Source organism: Mizuhopecten yessoensis, unplaced genomic scaffold (genome assembly GCF_002113885.1).
Source record: "Mizuhopecten yessoensis strain PY_sf001 unplaced genomic scaffold, ASM211388v2 scaffold11115, whole genome shotgun sequence".
NCBI classification, from domain to species: domain Eukaryota; kingdom Metazoa; phylum Mollusca; class Bivalvia; order Pectinida; family Pectinidae; genus Mizuhopecten; species Mizuhopecten yessoensis.
The window spans coordinates 991,957-1,012,082 of NW_018408887.1; the positions used below are offsets into that span (position 1 = coordinate 991,957).

At 34.4% G+C, this 20,126-nt stretch overlaps 2 protein-coding genes across 2 annotated transcripts in view; one reads left to right on the plus strand and one right to left on the minus strand.

The window, feature by feature from the left end:
• Window positions 1-12,233, minus strand: part of LOC110466088 (potassium channel subfamily K member 1-like) — a 24,539-nt gene extending 12,306 nt beyond the window's left edge. Inside the window, exon 1 of the mRNA XM_021522384.1 lies at window positions 11,737-12,233. Within this exon, the coding sequence (XP_021378059.1) occupies window positions 11,737-11,911 (175 nt within the window). The 5' untranslated portion in view covers window positions 11,912-12,233. The remainder of the gene's footprint in view (window positions 1-11,736) is intronic.
• A 234-nt stretch (window positions 12,234-12,467) lies between these two features.
• Window positions 12,468-18,743, plus strand: LOC110466073 (leucine-rich repeat protein 1-like). Its single transcript, XM_021522352.1, has 5 exons — window positions 12,468-12,582; window positions 13,540-13,723; window positions 14,299-14,397; window positions 16,179-16,906; window positions 17,756-18,743. Exons 2-5 carry the CDS (start codon window positions 13,547-13,549, stop codon window positions 18,009-18,011), a joined length of 1,260 nt encoding a protein of 419 aa, XP_021378027.1. The 5' UTR covers window positions 12,468-12,582; window positions 13,540-13,546; the 3' UTR covers window positions 18,012-18,743.
• Window positions 18,744-20,126: the final 1,383 nt, after the last annotated feature.

The following is a 20,126-nucleotide window of genomic DNA, read 5'->3' on the forward strand; positions in this document are numbered from 1 at the left end:
GGGGGGGGTCTTGTAAGTGCTTCATGATGGCCTTAAGCTTCCTTCCTCCATCCATCTTAAAAATGGTTAACCTAATATTGATTCTAAACTAGAACAGTGACAGGTCAGCAACGGCCCTGCTTTGTGTCTGACCATATTTATCTCCTCCATACTTACAACACAGAGCAGACCACAGCAATCATCTTGGATTTGGAATATGGGTAATATAGCATTACTTAAATATGGAATCTGACAAGTACTATTTACCACCAAGTATGAACAACACCAGACCACCAGACATACATAGTAACAGCCAGAATGGTCAGAGTTAGAAGTCATGGCAGCCAGCAATGGATCAAAGGATCTGGAGAGAATATGCTTATTCAACAGGTAGACTATCAACTAACTACCAATTAGGCAATTACCAACAACTATGAACAAAACTACCAACACTTCAGGCAATAGAATACAAGTTAGGCATATTTTTTTGTGCCAATCAGCATTCTACAGAGTATGACTTTGAAAAACAGCAATCATGAATTTAGGATCCTCAGGTACAACACATTGTACAGTACATTTCACTTAATATCACGTCTGTTAATGTCACTTTTCGGTTATTATCATGTTTTTTTGATGCACCGTTTTTCCTGCTATATAATCTATGCAATTCAATTCTTTTATTATCACCTGATTTTATGTCGATTTCTCTTAATATCACTTTATTTTGGCCACTTTCACTAAAAAATACAGGTAAATGGTGGTATTGATTCATGATAAATGCCCTGGGGACCTTCTGTCACACCCTGGATGCATTATGTAAACAATGCCTTGGCCTAACAGGGTATTTTTTACACCTGGCTGACTGTCAAACAATAGGTTACACCTGGCTGACTGTTAAACAATAGGTTGACTTACATACTTGTTAACATGATATTCACCTGTNAAAGAACATTATATATATCAAGATATAGGTAAATATTTACCAATTCTCATGTTTACAATTGGATTTGATGCAGAATACCATCCAAACACTTGTATGCCTACATCACTACTGCAGTAAACAATCATAATTACAATCGTACTGATCGTCATTTTGCTAATAACTATATGAAATGTAACTGCATACTGAAATGAAATACAAATAATATATTTATTTCTATACTTATTTACTTATATCTATATTTCAACTAGGGTAAAGGCCAGGGTTAGTTACAAAATATCAATCTTCTTCGTAGAGCCACATCACTTAGGCATTTGACTAAGTTCACTTCCAGTTTTGAGGGCTGAAAAACATCAGAAAATATGTATTCTGTTTATGTCATGTTTCTGTTAATATCATGTTTTTCTCTGACAAATGGGAAGTGATATTAAGAGAAATCTACTGTATAAGGATCATTGTAGGATATCCACCAAATAGTTTCAAATTGCCATCAAAAAGATCACTGGGTGATCAGAAATAGAAAATTACTTATAAGGTACAATGCATTTTTGACAGTCTAGTCCTTCTGTTCTATTTTTAGTTACCTGGCCTTGACCTTAGACATTTGTCAAATTATAAACTGTTGCAATTTGCATATATACTACATATTATAACAAGATATGACAAGTATTACATAGCAAGATATTACAATTATTACTATGTAAAACTTCAGAATTAAATTTTGACTTTTTTGATGATACTTATGACTTGCCTTATCGCTTATAATGAGCTTGATCTCACTGCTTATTCTAATTGAAATGTCACTTTACCTTATTGATTTTAAAAACGTACCTAGCCTTTTTATTCTAATTACCTTAATTTACCTTGCTGATTTTAATGTAAAATTTAATGACCTTTATCCTTTTTTTAATGACTTTTATCCTTATTGATTGTAATGACCATTATCTTATCCTATAATAGTTAATCTTCATCTTAAATGACTCCATCATGACCTTAACACTATTTTTTTTCTGATTATAATATGCCTTTACCTAATTATATATAATTACTGATTCAAATTACCATTGCCTTATTTATAATGTATAATCCTGTTACCTTATTAAATCTATATTATGTCCCTTTCCCTAGTTATAACTCTACTAAAAATACCCTAGGACAAGGTCTAGACTTCCAAGGTGTTTTACGAGTCCCTGTGCGTATACATGTGACATCTACGACCAGACAGGAGAACTGTGTGGGTCTTTGTATCTCAACCAATAAAAGCTGGTCGTATATTTTATTCTTCCAATCCAAAATAATAAGGCAATGGCTGCACTCAGGCAAATGAAGAACAGTTATAATACAGTCAAGTGATAAAACAAAAATACATTTTGTATGATTGGACTTCATCAAAGAACAAAATCAGATTTTAAAAAGGAGACATGTTCAGCTGAGTCACATTCATCGAGACTATTAATGACTCTGTAACAAAAGCTGTTAGAACATTTTCCAAAAGATATTAAAAATCATAATTCCAATAAATGATTTTGCAAGAATCTTAATTTAATAGCTGTTACGTACTATGACAAAGAAGTGTGTTCTTGGTCACTATATTTGTAAGTACCAGAAAATGTTTGCTGCACATCAACTTTTGCCTTTTCCACTCTCTGTAATGAGGGTGAATTTATCAAATTTAAAACAAATATTTGTAAACATCGTGATATGTAAAGTGGTTAAATATGAAGGACGTAAATTAACACTGACCGAATATGGATTTTGACAGTAAAGGGTGAAAATTTGACTGTGCAAAATTATAGTTAGCATACAATATGCATCCGCTGAATGTATTTGCTATTGAAGCATTAAATCACTGCTTCAGATCCCTGCAATGATGTCCATTGTTTCATAATTACACACAGAAACCATGGTAATAATACATGCAGTACTACTGAAGACCTTCCAAAATTGCCCTGTGAGGTACACTGCACCAATTTAGACATACAATGTACAATTTAGCTCTAGCCAGTACTTAGTTATATATTAGCAATAAAAGATCAAACATCCACAGTAGATCTATGCATCATTAGTCCATTGTTAGAACAAAATTTGGAATTTGGTAGCTATAGCAATTGACATGTGCCCTGAAGAATTTTTTATTTTGGTATGGGTTTTATTCAGGTATTAGTTTTAGAATAACAATATTCCCTCTGCCATTTATTAAGGTTCTTGAACATGAATAAATTATGCGCTGTTTGTACTACTGGACACAAGATATTCAATACAAGATACAATCACAAGCCATTGATTAAGCTGTTGATGAGGTGGACTTTGCCCTAGGTCAGGCCTTTCTGGTGATCAGGAAACCTGATTAGTATGGTGGACAATGTCACAGAGAACAGCTAGACAGATCGACAGAGTGGACCATATAATATAGCCCAGCAGCACTGAACCACACCATGTCTATAGTGCTGACTTTTAAACCCTACAGTTGATAGATGCAGGAGTTTTCTGGTGTGACAACACTTAATTACTGTTCTTACCAGGGACTTCACAATCAAATCAAGATCTAACAGACAGAGCAACGGATATACGTCTCGTGTTATCACATGGGACCAACATTTGCAACAGCAGTCAAATTCTTGTATGGGTTAGTGTGTGAACAATTAATAGGCCCAGAGGGCCTGTATCACTTACCTGAATATTTAAAAGTAGTCATAGCAATATATTCTCATTAAATATTATCCTGTACTACAAATATTTCACTCGCAAACTTTGTCGGCTCTATCTGTTGAAACCACCAGCCAAATATTATTATATGAATCTATGCTTTTTGGTTCTTCTTAAGAAGTTGTTTGACAAATTGTTTTTCTTCTTTTTTTTCTCAAACATTTTACATCCCCAGCACATTTAGAATACTGCCGAGGTTGGGGAGCCCCGGGATCAGCATCTTCACAATCATGTGTCCTCATACAAGAGGGCTATCATACCTTCTTTCATACTTACCAGTAGTTATATTATCATTTCTTTATTTTCACTATCTTCTTTCACATTTGTTTGACAAATTTGACCCCTGTGACCTTATAAGGAGATCTAGGTTATTTTCTTTTCAAACTTTGTCAGGCGTCTTCCCAGGAAGCTACCAGCTAAATATTATAAAACTATGCTCTAAGATTATTCAGAAGAAGTAATTAATTGTTTGATATATTTGACCTGTGTGACCTTGTACAAAATGTAGGTAGTTAAAGGTCATTTGCTTTTACACTTTGTCTGGCTCTAACACAGGAAGAAACCAGCCAAATACGAAGATTCTATACCTTTCAGTTCTTCAAAAGAAGTTGTTTGAAGTGTTTGACACATTTGACCCCTGTGACCTTAAAAGAAGATCAAGGTCATTTTCATTCTCAAACTTTGTCGGGCTCTATCTCAGGAAGCCACCAGCCAATATGTAGTTTCCATACCTCTTAGTTCTTCAGCAGAAGTTGTTTGAAGCGTTTCACATATTTTACCACTGTGACCTTGAGAGAAGGTCAAGGTTATTTTCATTCTCAAATATTCTCTTGCAATATCACAAGAAGAAACCAGCCAAATATGAAGATTCTGTACCTTTCAGTTCTTCAAAAGAAGTCGTTTGAAGTGTTTTACACATTTGACCCCTGTGACCTTGAAAGAAGGTCAAGGTCATTTTCATTCTCAAACTTTGTCGGACTGAAGCTCTATCACTGGAAGAAACCAGCCAAATATGAAGATTCTATACCTCTTAGTTCTTCAGCAGAAGTTGTTTGAAGCGTTTCACATATTTGACCACATTTTCGTTCTTAAACTTTGTCTGGCTCTATCCCAGAAAGCTTCCAGCTAAATATGAAGAATCTATACCTTCCAGTTTTACAGGAGAAGTCGTTTGAAGTGTTTGACATATTTGACCCCTGTGACCTTGAAAGAAGGTCATTATTTCTACTTCTAAATGGTACTGACCAACTTTAACAATTTGAAGATAAAATGTCAGACGAGGAGTGAAACATGGAAAGAGATTGTTTTTAAAAGATACGAGATGATCTAAATTGCGTTTGAAAGGTGACGGTAGACGGCTGATTTGAATAATGTCAGGTGGGAGTTTATTCCACTCGGGTATGGTTCGAGGGAAGAATGATGCCTTTCTGGTCTGGGTTTTTGAGTGGGGAATTTGATACGAAAACTGGTGGTTTGTTCGGGATTTTCTAACTGTAGGGATTAATCTGTCTGATTTTACGATAGCGACTTTATGGTTTACAATGTTATGAAGCATGGTCAGATGAGCATCTCTACGTCTATCTGCTAGAGGGCGCAGCTTTAGGTGGTCCAACCTTTCTGACACACTGGAGGTACGATGGTTGTACCTGTGCTTATTGAGCACATAGCGCGCTGCCCTTCGCTGGACCATTTCCAACTTGTCAATATTTGTTTGGGTGTGAGCGTCCCATACTGTACAGGCATACTCAGGTGATCTCATTCTCAAACTATGTCAGGCTCCTACCAACGACGCTTTCAGCTAAATATCTTGACTCTAGGCCTGTTCTTTCTTAAGAAGAAGTTGTTTAAAGGAAAAGCTGACGGACAATGGATGGACGGACGGACAGACACCGCACCATGACATAAGCTAACTTGCCCTAATTCGGGCAGGTGAGCTAAAAAGTAGCAATATATTAAGAGAATTTGAAAGACTTCAGGGCGTGCAAGTAATGATTCTGTGCTCAAACCAGTTTTCTTGTAACTTGCTTAAATCATGTCAAATAATCAAAACATCAATTGTAAACATTAATTGAAAACAGTATATGGCCTGAATTCTCTTCACATTTTAAATCATTGACGAAAATCAGATTTTTTAATAGTTTACAGGCGGAATAAGAAATTAGGCTGGAGCACAAAAACATGCTTAAGCATGAAAACGGTTTCATAAATATGGATCCCGTACCAAGCATTATTTTATTTTAATTGTGCACATTGAGATATTCATATATATATATTTGCATCAGGTGTTGTGGTATTGCTCAACACGCCCACAGTGGAGAATTCTACTTTCTGCCACTGATTGATCTTAATTGTCTAACAGTTCACTATCATCAGGACACTATCTCTTCTAACTAGAAGAAAATGTTTCATACATTACATTTGATTCCTCTGACATTTAAAGGAGACCAATGCTATTTTGTGAAAAAAATTCAAGATGATACTCATATATCCCAAAAAGTTGTCATTTTTTTAACACATTTGATCCCTGTGACCTTTGATAGCAGGTCAAGGTCATTAATTTGAACAAGAGGTCCATTGGACCTGTATCGCTCACCTGGTTTTATATTTAAGTCATTACAACTGAATGCATTAGTACATATTTATATGAAATTTCCTCAAATCCAGACAAGATCTATGTTCTAACCCAACTGGGACCACAATATCTGACTTTTAACTAATCAGGGGCCTCCATTGAGTTGCCATGTTAACAGATTTTGAAATTAGTAATATGTCATATTACAGGGTGTAATCAGACAATACTTCATTCAACTATAGTATAAGCTTTTATAAACCTAGAAACCAATTTTTAACAATTTATACAAACTACACCATAGAATATGATAATCTAGCTGTACCATTTCTTAGCACCGCCGGGGTTAAATCAACCTCATTCAATTAAGAAATCTTTACAGGCGATTAGAGGATATTAGCATCTTAAACCAAAATATTAGATCATTTCCTCTTCCTAGCCCCAGGGGTCGAACCAGTCTCATTTATAAAGGAAATGATTGCTCTCCCCCAGTGAAGTTTCAGAGCAAATTAGGTTGAAATCTTCTCTGGCATTTAGGAGGAGATGCGTTTTAAAGCAAATATAGCTAAGTTCCCCTTCAGGGCCCCGCCTCCCAGGCCTCAGGGGTGGAACCAACCTCATTTATTTAGGAAATGATTGCCCTCTACTAGTGATGCTTCAGACTAAATTTGGTTGAAATCCTCTTCGGCGTTTAGGAGGAGATCAGATTTAAAGAAAAAGTTGACGACGGACGCTGCGCCAATGGCATAAGCTCATTTGCCCTTCCAACAGGTGAGCTAATAAACTAGTTATCCCTCCATTTTAACCTACAAATACAGGTCATGAACCTATAGCTACACCACTTGGTATTTATCAGAAGTTGTTTTAAAATGTTTATGTCAGATGCTACACCAACATATATATTATATGCTCACCAGCGTTTTATGCCATGCGAGCCGAAAGTAAAAGACACCATGATGATAACAAAATCAACCAGTATAATATTCCAAGGCTGTTACACGTGATCTATTGCCCATCTTCTTTCTACACCATATTTCCCATGTGTGAATCACAGTGTTTCACATGTAACATTATATAACATATTGACTTGATACCGCTACAGTTTACTGCTGTGAGGCCCAGATGGTTTAGACATAATTTTCAGAAAATTTGACAATGAAGAATTTGTGGTATTACTATATACCGGTATATAAAACAGTTTTTGATATGTATTAAATTCTCACCTACATGAACCTCACAAGAATTATGTATATAACGTTACAGGACAATTTTTAAATGTTATAATAATATTTATTGTACAAAGTAATGATGGATTAATATAAAATATTACAGCAGACATAAATCAGATAATTTATTTTATTTACTAACTCAATGAATCAAATTCTTCAACTCTGTTACACTGTTTTTCATAATGTCTTATTTTTTTACATATAATAAAATCCTTCTCTTCAAATTTAGTAAAAGATTATTACAGGTGATATATAGTCTTTTATAGATAAAAATGTATCTGATATTAAACATTAAATGGACAGGGGGAGATTTCTAATAGAAACACTTATTTATTAAATGACAGTTTTTAAACAATATGTTCTAGTGACTTTTGCCAATTATAGAATTTGAATATTGGACTGAACCTTAACTTATCGACAATAAATCATATTTAATGTACATCTAATACAGAACAGGGCTTAATTGCTGCCCTTTTAAAACAATTGAACAGATTAATGTTATGTAGGAAAGATATATATCCATGCAGTCCTCATTTTTGAACAAACCTATGCATGTACATGTACATGATCAATTATATACAGTCATGATTTTGAAATCAATATTTTTCTTCTGAAACTTGTCATTGCAATCTAGGATTCCATTTTGTTTCCATTTGAAGAACAATCTAGCAACAAAGCAAAATCAATGTATGCCTTCAGAACATACTGAAGCAGGCTTACATTAAGCTCTAAGAATTAGGAGACAGACAATGCTTTATAATTAATTAATGTATTCTGCATAAAATTTGCATATCTGTAGGTTTGGGTACATCTTAACTCTATTGTCCAGTGCTGATATTTTAACAATCACAAGTAATTTCAGGAAAATGCAGCAAAAAACGTCAAAAGGGATATTGGACAAAATTAGCATCTTACATAATGTACAAGTTTATAATTAGTTAGTCCCCAAATTCATCTTAATATGAAAGCCACTGTAGTCCATATGTATAGTATTTTATGTTTGTCCATACACAAATATGTGTATAAATAACTACATATAGAATAAAAACATAATTTTTTCAGATCGTCCACTTTGTTTGTAGTATAACTACATATATATATATATATCCAGTATGCATTTGTTCCTCATTTTCTGTGGTGCTAGGTATTGTCATAACATGATACATATCTTATGTACATATGAACATGTATATCCACATTTCACAAATATTACGATTCAGATAATGAAGTAAATATAAAATCTCAATCACAACAAAAGAACATCCAAAAGGGTATATATGAAATGTATACATCAAAGGTGTTAATTTTACATCAAAATAACAACTTTTGAAAATACAAATGTATCTAAATCTGTCATATAAAAGTTTCTACGTGTATATTTGACACGCAATGTTGAACGTCCATCTAAAAAATAGATAATAAAAGATCGAATAAAAGATCTGGTTTGAACAGACCGGATGCACACAGAAATCATGAATAGCAAAAGGCGACATACTGATAAATATAAAATATTAGAAAACACTAGCTGGGGTCTACCATGCATGTGACGTATGACAATAATACAAATTTACCATGATGTTTTTAACCATCACAGTAAGGGTACACATATTACACAATGTCATCACTTTATGTGGAGATATATGTATATATAATCTGAAAAATCTATCATTGATTTAACTATGCATAGCAGCAACAGTTAAAATATTTATGCAACTCAGCAAGTGTAAACAATTATCTCAAAAGTCAGATGTGATTGTCAGTAATCTATAAATTAAATTCTCAGTAAATATACGTCACAGCTTACATTGATGCCTCATGTCTCTTGGTGCCAGCTTAAAATAAAGGTTGACATATATGGAGGTGTTATAAATTAGGAAACCCTCATAATGATAATATCTATACGTTAGTACAATCTCAGGCAGGGGTACATGGGTAGATTGTAATACAGTTCATTATCCTCGTTTATTTTGAGATATAGTGACGTCATGATCACCATTAGTATGTTTGTCTGCAAAATACTGCTAAAAAGGAATGCACATTGGATATATTGTGTATATTAACAGGAAAGGATGAGGAGCCAAATAACTTCAGTTTTACAACATGATTAAACTAAAAATATTATATTAAGACAGAATATTTTGAGGTCCCGGAACATCTTATTAAAGACCTGAAACGTTCGAATTCACAGTCCTGGCATGTGTATGTTCTATGGGACTCCCGAAATATGTTGTGTATGTTCTGAAACATCTTCATGATCAACACACCTGAAATGACTTTTGTGATGAGTCACTCCAATCTTTAACCCTCCTTAATATCTTCTGTCTGATTGATACAATACGTTTTGTATATATACATTTTTTTACATGGTAAGCCATGCACTAAGTCATTGTAAAGAGATAAATTGTGATTTAAGATTCTTCTCCATTTTTTCAAATGCTCTCATGATTTTTATGGTTGGTCTTTAATATCACATGAATAACAAGAGGCCCTGTATTGCTCACCTGAATATTTAAGCAGTCATAGCAAAATGTTCTCATTAAATATTTTATTGCACTACAAATATTTCCCTCGCAAACTTTGTCGGCTCCATCTGTTGAAACTATCAGCCAAATATTATTATAAGATTCTATGCTTTTATATTCTTCTTCAGAAGTTGGTTGACATATTTTTCCCTGTGACCTTGTAAGTAGGTCAATGTCATCTTCCTTCCCAAATTGGTTAGCTCTATTCCAAAAAGCTACCAGCCAAATCTTATGAATCCATTCCTTTTACTTCTTAAGAACAAATCCTTTAAGATGTTGTTGACATCTGTGACCTCTAAAGTAGGTTGAGGTCATTTTTATTTGCAAACTTTGTTGGGCTCCATCCCAGAAAGCCACCAGCCAAATATGAAGATTCTATAACTTTTATTTCTTCAGAAGAAGTTGTTTGAAGCGTTTGACATATTTGACCCCTGTGACCTTGAAAGTAGGTCAAAGTCATTTTCATTCTCAATCTTTGTCGGGCTTTAGCTATCCCAGGAAGCCACCAGCCAAATATAAAGATTATATATATATATACCTTTCAGTTCTTCAGAAGAAGTTGCTTGAAATGTTTGACACATTTGACCCCTGTGACTTGAAAGTAGGTCAATGTCATTTTCGTTCTCAAACTTTGTTGGGCTCCATCCATGGAAGCCACCAGCCAAATAGGAAGATTATATACCTTTTAGTTCTCCAGAAGAAGTCGTTTTTAGAGTTTGACATATTTGACCCCTGTGACCTTGAAAGTAGGTCAAAGTCATTTTCATTCTCAAACTTTGTCGGGCTCTAGCTATCCCAGGAAGCCACCAGCCAAATATAAAGATTATATATATATATATACCTTTCAGTTCTTCAGAAGTTGCTTGAAATGTTTGACACAATTGACCCCTGTGACTTGAAAGTAGGTCAATGTCATTTTCGTTCTCAAACTTTGTTGGGCTCCATCCAAGGAAGCCACCAGCCAAATAGGAAGATTAAATACCTTTTAGTTCTCCAGAAGAAGTCGTTTTTAGAGTTTGATATATTTGACCCCTGTGACCTTGAAGTAGGTCAAGGTCATTTTCGTTCTCAAACTTTATCGGGCTCCTACCAACAAAGCTTTCAGCCAAATATCATGACCCTAGGCTGTCCGTTCTTCAGAAGAAATTGTTGAAAGGAAAAGTTGACGGACGAGGACAGACGCTGCACCATGACATAAGCTCACTTGCCCTTAGGGCTGGTGAGCTAAAACAGAACTGACCTATGACAGCTGGGAAAAATCAAACCCAGCACCAATCAAATTGGCACCCTGTAACTCTAAAAAGAGACGAAAACCACAGGTACTAGCCTTGTACCCCCATACAATTATGGGTATATTGACAGGTATATTGAAAGATGAGGCTAGTACTTGCGTCTAAACCATTTTTTATATGATCACAGATCAAACCTAATCATTTGATAAGCTGATTATTTTGGATGCGTCAGAGTTTGAAGTCTGAACTTCAGCAAGTTAATTTCTGTCAATCAATGACATCAAGATAGAAATGTAGATAATCTGTTCAACTCTAAAAAGATATTAATATTTATATAATGAGTTGTTAGTGCATAATGCTATAAATTCAGTGGAATTTCATTTCACCTCATTGGTGATCTTGTATACAAAGCTCATTTTGTGGAGTCAGAAACATATTTTCAAGGGTGTACTGAACGCTATAAGGATTAAATTAAAGCATTTCCATGATTTCAAAGTATCCACAATGACTAAATAAGTAATTTAAACAGTTATGGAAATAGTAAAGGTTATAGTTATACCTGTCACACATTTGTTCTTATTCAAAAACTGTATCCTCAAATCAAGAAGTTCTTTCACTAAATCTCGTTCTTTTGGACCTTCAATGGCTGAAAATATAGATGCTCCAATAACAAGATACAGCGCATAGAAAGCCGACAGTGCCAACAGTCGCACGTTACTCTTTCTCAGCTTCATCCTTGTGGTAATACTGTAGCTGTCAGTGACGGTAAATGTACATTTCTTGCAAACCGCAAACACTATCACAATACTGCGAGTCCAGAATCAATCAGTTCATCATCATATTCATTATAAACTGCTCAACATATTGCAACCGAAATTACTGTGATATTTCAAAGAAACGGGATAAATAACAGCACCGGTCTAAAATCAATGAAGCATTGTATAGTTTTCGACACAAAGTAGACAAAATCGGTGCAATAATTCATCCAATTCCGATTAGCTGGCTGCTGTCAACGAGCGCATCGATAAATAGCGCCGATAGCGGCTCGAGTTGACAGCTGCGACCAAACAACAGTAAAACGGAAAAAAATCCGCATCGAACATAGATTTAAGGTTTGATTTTGATATTTTATAATTTAAAATGCCACTGCAGTATTGTCTATTGTGATTTTATTCTTATGCTTCTTAATTAATGTACACACGCTTATAATCTAAAATACAAAAACATAACTTATCAAAAAGAAAATAGTTATTGCCAAAAACATTGCGTATGAATATCCCGGAAGTGGAGGTAGGAACGAGATATTTGGCGGAAATTTCAACTCTGCTGGATGGTGGATGCTGGAAGATCTTTCATTTATCGCCAGATCGACTGGCTCAAATTAAGATCTAGGAGCAAGTTACACGTACAAATTACTATATAAACATTACTATACTAACTTTATTTCTTCTTTATCAATTCCAACCTTGGTTGTTGTGAATCCTAAAGCACTCGGTTGTTTTCCCGTACAACTTTAGGACACAGGGGCCTGTGGTATCTCTAAACTATCTCACAGGGTCACGTTACAATATATCTAATTGCTGTTGGATTTCTATCTAAATCATAGATTTATAACGATAGAAACCATATCGTATATAAATCTATGATTTAGATAGAGTTCCTACAGCAATTACAATATAGCATATGTGTGATTGTAACGTGATCCTGTGATCTAACCTATAAAATTAGAAATTTTATTATTTATTTCATATTGTAAATTTTAGACCACACGGCGCACAAACATATGCATAAAAAAGAATATGGTTTATCTTGAACACACTTGTAAATTTAAAAAAAAAACTCTCCACAGACATATGTTAATAGTCTTAGGAACAGACCCCTGTGAAACTGGAGAAAAACTGAAGAAATATACAATCACGGAATTAGATTGTTATCTAAGTCCGTGATACAATATAGTTTGTTGACAAATTGCAATGACTTTGATTTGCAACTAGTCTGAAATAACTATATCTTCTTTACCTTTGAAAAGGAGTCGAGACATTAACAGGTTATACAATATATATGTCACTTAATCTAAAGGGTTTCTATAAGTATAAGACAGAAAATTATTGTTTTTTTTTTTACATTAGGAAAGAGTCGTGTCAATTTGTCTTTATATTCTAATCTGCATGCAGTGCATATCCCTTCAATTGATATATAAATCTGTTTTTTTTCGATGTCCATGTAGTGCAAATTAAATTGATAATGAACAAGTACCATGACATCTCTTAGCGGGCGAGACTACATGATATAGGTTACTTTAAATTTCAATATTTCTATATTAATAAAATCTGTGTTGTTTAAATTTTGCTCGTGATTTCAGCTCCAGCATGAGGCTGACTTGCAGTGTTGAGGTTCTGAACCGAATGCTACCAACAATGAACATGAAAAACAAGAGCAAAGCAGCCCACACCCAGTTGTCTATAGGCAAGAAACCAGGATCAGTGGACGGAACACTTTTCCTGATGATGTGTACAGCGAAAGATCGCAACGGTGCAAAGTTTGTGGTATTAAATATTTTATTTCGTTAAAATTTACATACTTGAAATATAGTACAGCGTTTATAATGAAACCAAGCTGCAGGACATCTTGGAAACTTATATATAAGTGTTTGCCAGAGGATGACTGCCAAACTGGCTGCATCGCTCAATGTTCCTGAAACAATGCCTTGTTCATGAGGATCCATTAAGAATGAATAAAGATGATAAGTGTTTACAATTTTAGGAATTTCAGAACAATTCAAGTGAAAAAGTTGTTAAACATGCTATTAAGTCGTTTTCACATATGAAAAAGAAAAGTTCACTGTACGTGTAGGTTGCAAAAGAAATAGCCAGAAAAGACAAGTCCACAAAATCTTTTTATGTATATATAAAAAAATCAATGAATAATTTCATTTGACAATTATTGATGGCACTGAAAGTTTTAGATCAATTTAGTAACAATGAAGATCAGGAATGTGATTTTGCAGGAAATATGTGCAACCTATAAATAAAAATTAAGATATCATGTTATAGGCATTTAAACGAAACTTTTTTTTTTTGAAACTAAGTACATGTTATTAGATTTTTCTTTCTTTCTACAGATCAACGACAACATAGAGCAGATTTTTGCGCGGTTTGTCAGTGAAGGCAAAGCTACCATACGTGTGAGGGAACCTCCCCAGGACATCAGTATCAGCAAAGTAATACATGTATTACATTATAAACTATGTAAAAATATAATATGTACTAGAAGGAATCATACAACTCAATCAGCATGTGTCTCATACTGAAATCAGGTCTTATGCCCACTATATACACAATTACAGCCCTTTGTGATTGTTGATTCCGAAGTTAAAATTTGATTTATTCTCACCTTTGTCATTGTAGAGTACTTAATGGATAGGTTCAACATTTAAAAAAAGAATTATTCATTGAAAACATTCAGAACTACCAAATGATTGTTGACATTAGGATAAAAGAAAGGTTTTATTGACCGAATCAAGGGCCAATGTTCATACACAACTAAATGATTTGTTGTCATCACAAAGACATCAATTTATAAAACTTGTATACGTCATGTTATAACCGATAATGATGTATACTAAAAGATACAACATACCATCATACAGACTGGAAGTAAATATCACTTCACAATAAAGCAATCTTGGTCACAAACTATGCTCATTCTGAGAAATAAACCTCCCTAAATGTTTAAAATACTTGGAGCTACATTTGCCATTGAGAAATGAATAGATTTCTTATCAATAGGGGTCATAAGTAATTGACTTTCATTGTGTAGCTTTACACATGATAACACAATGTTTTTCATCTTCAATAATATCATTAGTGTTACAATTATTAAAAAAGATCACTGGTCACAGGGGATGCCCTGGTGTCTGCCCTTTTTAAATTCAAGTCCATGTGCTGATTAATGAGGACTTGTCAAACTTCCACTTACATCAAAAATAACCTGGTTAACACCGAATTCTTAGTCCCAATGGTTTTATAAATCTTGTTGAAGTATATGTAAATTAATGTTAGAAAAAATATCAAAAAACACACTATAAAAATAAACAAGCATTGTAAGTACATCCACTAGGCAGTTATCTCCCTTTACATGTGAGCAATATTATAAATGTTTAATAATCCTACAAGAATTACCAGGGCAGAGGTAAGTACTCGAAGCATTTGTACAAATTAGTCTAAGTGCATATTTAATCTATAAAATCTTCTCCTGTACATGGAGCAAAGACATCAATGTGTTATGTACATATCGCACACAATGACTTTGCAAGATGTACAAAGAGTACCAGATACTTAATGAAGGCCAAAGAAATATTGTGAGAGCCCAATATTTATAACAGTGTTCTGTAAAGGTAGTAGATTTAGGGACATTAAGGTTAGACAATGACTAAGTTATTATTATGCGATGTTAATTAACAAGATAATGATTTTTCTTAATTGATCAGTTGATATTTTGTTTGAAAACTTCCCTGAATAATGTATATGTGCTGATACATCAGTCACATAGGTCATAAAAAGTAATTTAATATTTTCCCTGTCTTGAAGGAAGGAAAATGCAATATTCTGTCGTAAATGACCAAGATCAGTTATATTTAAGTATTTATGAGGCATACTACATGTATTAACATACAATTCATGATCAAAGATCCATGATAGTCTTGAAGCGCAGCGGTTTATGGTGTATCATTAAGTCACAAGTCATTTATTTGTGATGTTCTTTTTAGACAGATTGACCCTTTCATCCCTATGCAACTTAAGTGGACTCAACCATGCATTGCTTTGGATGAGGCCATTGTGGTCAGCAGTGGTGATAGGGTTAAGATGTAATATTAAAGTTAATAAATGTACATGAGATAACAGAAGTTAACAAAGGGACGCAATCATTGACATCTTATTGGGTTTTCATTTAATGAACATGTTGATCAATGAATGGCAATTTAAAACCTTTTACTTTCAGGCTGATTCATTACAGCTGAAGAACTTTCTCTCCGTGCTCAGACTTGGTGCTCAAGGGAAAAGTTTGGATAACGTCACTCTGTCTTGTCTAGCTCCAGCTTCTGGAAAAAATGTCGAAAAACCCAAAACAAGACTTGTCATCAATTCCAGAAAGGAGTATCCTCTGACAACAAACTTTCCCTCGCGTTTGGAGTTTTTACATGTGTCACAGTGTCGCCTGAAAAAAGTGGATTCCCGAATGCTCAAGTTACATTGTCTTGTTGAACTAAACTTGAGCGATAATGTGTTGGAAAGTCTACCAGAAGATTTCAGCAATGTTCCAAATCTTAGATCGCTGACTTTGGTACAGAATAACTTGAATAATATTTCTCCAAAATTCTTTTTACAATCAACTTTACAAAACAATCTTCGTTTTCTTGATCTCGGACAAAATCAATTTGAAGTTCTTCCTCTTCAAATTTGTGAGTTGCAAGGTTTGGTGACTCTTAAAATTGATAATAATCAGTTAAAATATCTTCCTCCAACCATTGGTAGACTGAAGTGTATGAAGTTTTTGTCGGCAACAGGGAACAAGATTGAAACTCTGCCTGCCAGTATGACCCAGCTACAGCTAGAGACTATAGACTTGTATGGAAACCCATTCCAACAAGATGTCCACAACGACCTGCCAGACAGATTCCCAGACATTACCCTAATGGAATGCTGCGCCAGATCTATAAGAAAGCATAGGTATATATTTCATGATATATATAAAAAAAACGTTACTATTGTTAAATATTTGTTACTCTGTACGTATATTCATGTACAAACATGATGTATTGTTATGTTGGTTAGTGTGTTATCTTGTAGCTGAATTAACGGTATCTACATGTTATTAGAATTACTTGTAAAGAAAGTACATGTATAAATAGTGAAAACTATATCAAAATTAAGAGACCACCCTCAGGAAGTCAAAATAGTGGTCTCATATAACACAGGCGGTCACTTAATTATATTAATTATTATAACAGAGGTCCTCCTACGAGCAGGTGTAACTATATATTCATTCATATGTACACTAGAACCTTGCTAATTTGGCTTACCTTACTTATTGGTAAAAAGATACATGTTTAAAGCATAGACAAGAATAAATACTAAACAGACACATAGTGAACTTCAGTCTTGGCACCGCCTCCACCATCAGCTTTTCATTTAAGGAAAGTCTGATTAGGTATAAATCTTCCCTTGGGCAATTATATAGGATTCAATGTAGTTAAAATGAAAAGTGGAGGGCATAAAGTATACCTCAGCCAAGGGCTTTGCTGAGATGATTTTTTTTTTAACTCCCAATTCTACCAGATAAATTTGAACCAAATGGCATACAAATTGATGTCGCTATCATTGCCTTGACCCTGTGTTGTATAATGGTATTATAAATCTTTGAGTCCATAAGAAACTTTAGATGCCCACTCCTAAAGGTGGAAAAAATCTGGTCCAAAGCAACACTTTGTAAAAAAAAAAGGAAATAAAAAATATAAATAGTCCCCATGTGTTTCTTGTTAAATATAAAAATATAATTTGTTTCATTTGTATTTTCAGAGTGAGGTACACTGAGGAGGACCTACACACCCATCTCTGTAGATACCTAGACTCTGCCCGTGTGTGTTGGTGTGGAGAATTCTGTTTCCGGTGCTCTGTGAACTTTACGACAAACCTGTCCCTGTCCAGGATAGCACACACTGTGTCGGCCGTAGACCAACTTGGCAGGACAAATGTGCCCATGATGTCCTTTCTGTGTTCCCCTCAGTGTCTCAGCAGATTCCAGAAAAATCCACACGCTTACTGGAAAAAGTAGACTTTCGATATGTTGATTTTTTTTATATATATATACTGTATATGTGAAAGACATTAAGAGTATTTAACATCTAACAGTGGAGGAATATTAATGGAATTTGACTTGAGGAAACTGCATTACATAGATTTACATTATTTATTTGACATAGAATTGTGTTTATGAAAATGTTGCAGTGCCTTAGAAGTGCTTGCTATAGCTGTGATAAATGGAAGACTATATATACATTTTATATGGTTTACCTTCTGCATTATCTCCCTTCATCCAAAGACTATTTGTACATAAAGACTTGTTATTTGCACATTAATAATGACCTATTAATCAAATTTAATGCACCTCATTTTGAATGAAAAAATTATAATTTAATAGTAATAATGAATTACATCATATTGATAGTAATATCATCAAATGGATTTCTTAAAACATTTTGGTTCAGGTTCTAATTTGCTCTAGTACCGAGTACCCTGTATCCCCCTACCCTGTTGCCTTTACCCCATAAACTAACCTGTTTTTCAACCCATACACTACCACCTGTACCCTTACCCCATACACTGTAACGTGTACCCTGTACTTTTGTCAACCCATATCCTTTTACCCTGTACTCTTTGCCCGTTATTGTAATGTGAAATTTTCCTTCAGTGAAAATAAGTTGTAGTGTCTTCTTTTGAAAGAAAGTACATGTAACTTGTTCAGCGGTATTACACTAACATGGTTTTGAAATAAATTAAGATAATCTGATAAACATGTGTATAAGTTTTTATTAGCAGAGTTTGATACTGGATTACAAAATCAAAGTGCATTGATTTCGAGGAAATCATTGAATGTGAAGACAGTGGCAGATGTTAGATTATATTTGCATCTCATATAACTTTTGACAGTGGTGGTACTTTTCTTGGTAATGATATAGAGTAAATATGTTATCCCTGTACACAGCGCTGATGAGTGAAATGCATTGGTGTATAGAACGAAATGTGACGTGCCATCTCAACAGTGATCTGTAAATTTTGTATCAACATGCCGGTGCATAGCTGCCTTTACACAGATTATAACAAAACAAAACAGGAGGCCCAATGGACCTGCATCGCTCACCTGGGACTAATATCGCACTTGTTACTAAATCCGTATTTATGGATCTGAAGTCATTCAGAAGAACCTGTTGAAACAGTTAAACACATACCCCTGTGACCTTCAGGCTATATAGGTCATTAAGTTAAACAAATTTTAAAGCCCTTCATCTCAGCATGCAACTTGCCAAATATCACCACCTTAGACTTTTTGTTCAGTAAGATGAGGTCATGTAAAGGTTTAAACACATTTGACAAAATGTGACCTTAAAAGTGGGTCAACATCATACACATGAACAAACTTGATAGCTCTTCCTCCTAGCATATGTTTTAAAGGTTTTATTTTTAGCTCACCTGGCCCGGACTCCGTCAACATTTTACTTTTAACAACTTCTTCTTGATAACCAAAAGGCCTAGGGTGATGATATTTGGCCAGAAGCAATCTGGCATGAAGGGCTAACAACTTTCTTCAAATAAATGACCTTCACCAATTTTCAAGGTCACAGGGGTCAGTTGTCTAATATAAAAGAAAAAACTTTAAACAATTTCTTCTGAATAACCAAAAGGCCCAGGATGTTTACATTTGGCCAGTAGCATGCTAGAATGAATGACCTCAAGTTATTTTCAAGGTCACAAGGATCAAATATGTTTAAAATCTTTAAACAACTTCTTCTGAATAACATGGATAATGATATCTGGCCTGTTACATGATGGGATGAAGGGCTACCAAGTTTGTTCAAATGAATGACCTTGACATTTATTCAAGGTCACAGGGATCAAATATGTTCAAAATCTTTAAATGACATCTCAATAACCAAAGGGACTAGGATGATGATATTTGGCCAGTATCATGCTTAGATAAAGGGCTACCAAGTTTGTTCAAATAAATGACCTTCACCCATTTTCAAGATCACAGGGGTCAAATATGTTTAAAAACTTTCAACAGTTTCTTCTGCATGCCCAAGAGGCCTAGGATAATAATATTTTGCCAATAGCATGCTAACATAAAGGGCTACCAAGTTTGTTCAAACAAATGACCTTCCCTCATTTTCAA

Coding starts and splice junctions, on each gene's coding strand:
- LOC110466073 (XM_021522352.1), top strand. CDS start 13,547: ATGAGGCTGACTTGCAGTGTTGAGGTTCTGAACCGAATGCTACCAACA. Junction 13,724..14,298: donor GCAACGGTGCAAAGTTTGTG/GTATTAAATATT, acceptor TTCTTTCTACAG/ATCAACGACAACATAGAGCA. Junction 16,907..17,755: donor AGATCTATAAGAAAGCATAG/GTATATATTTCA, acceptor TTGTATTTTCAG/AGTGAGGTACACTGAGGAGG.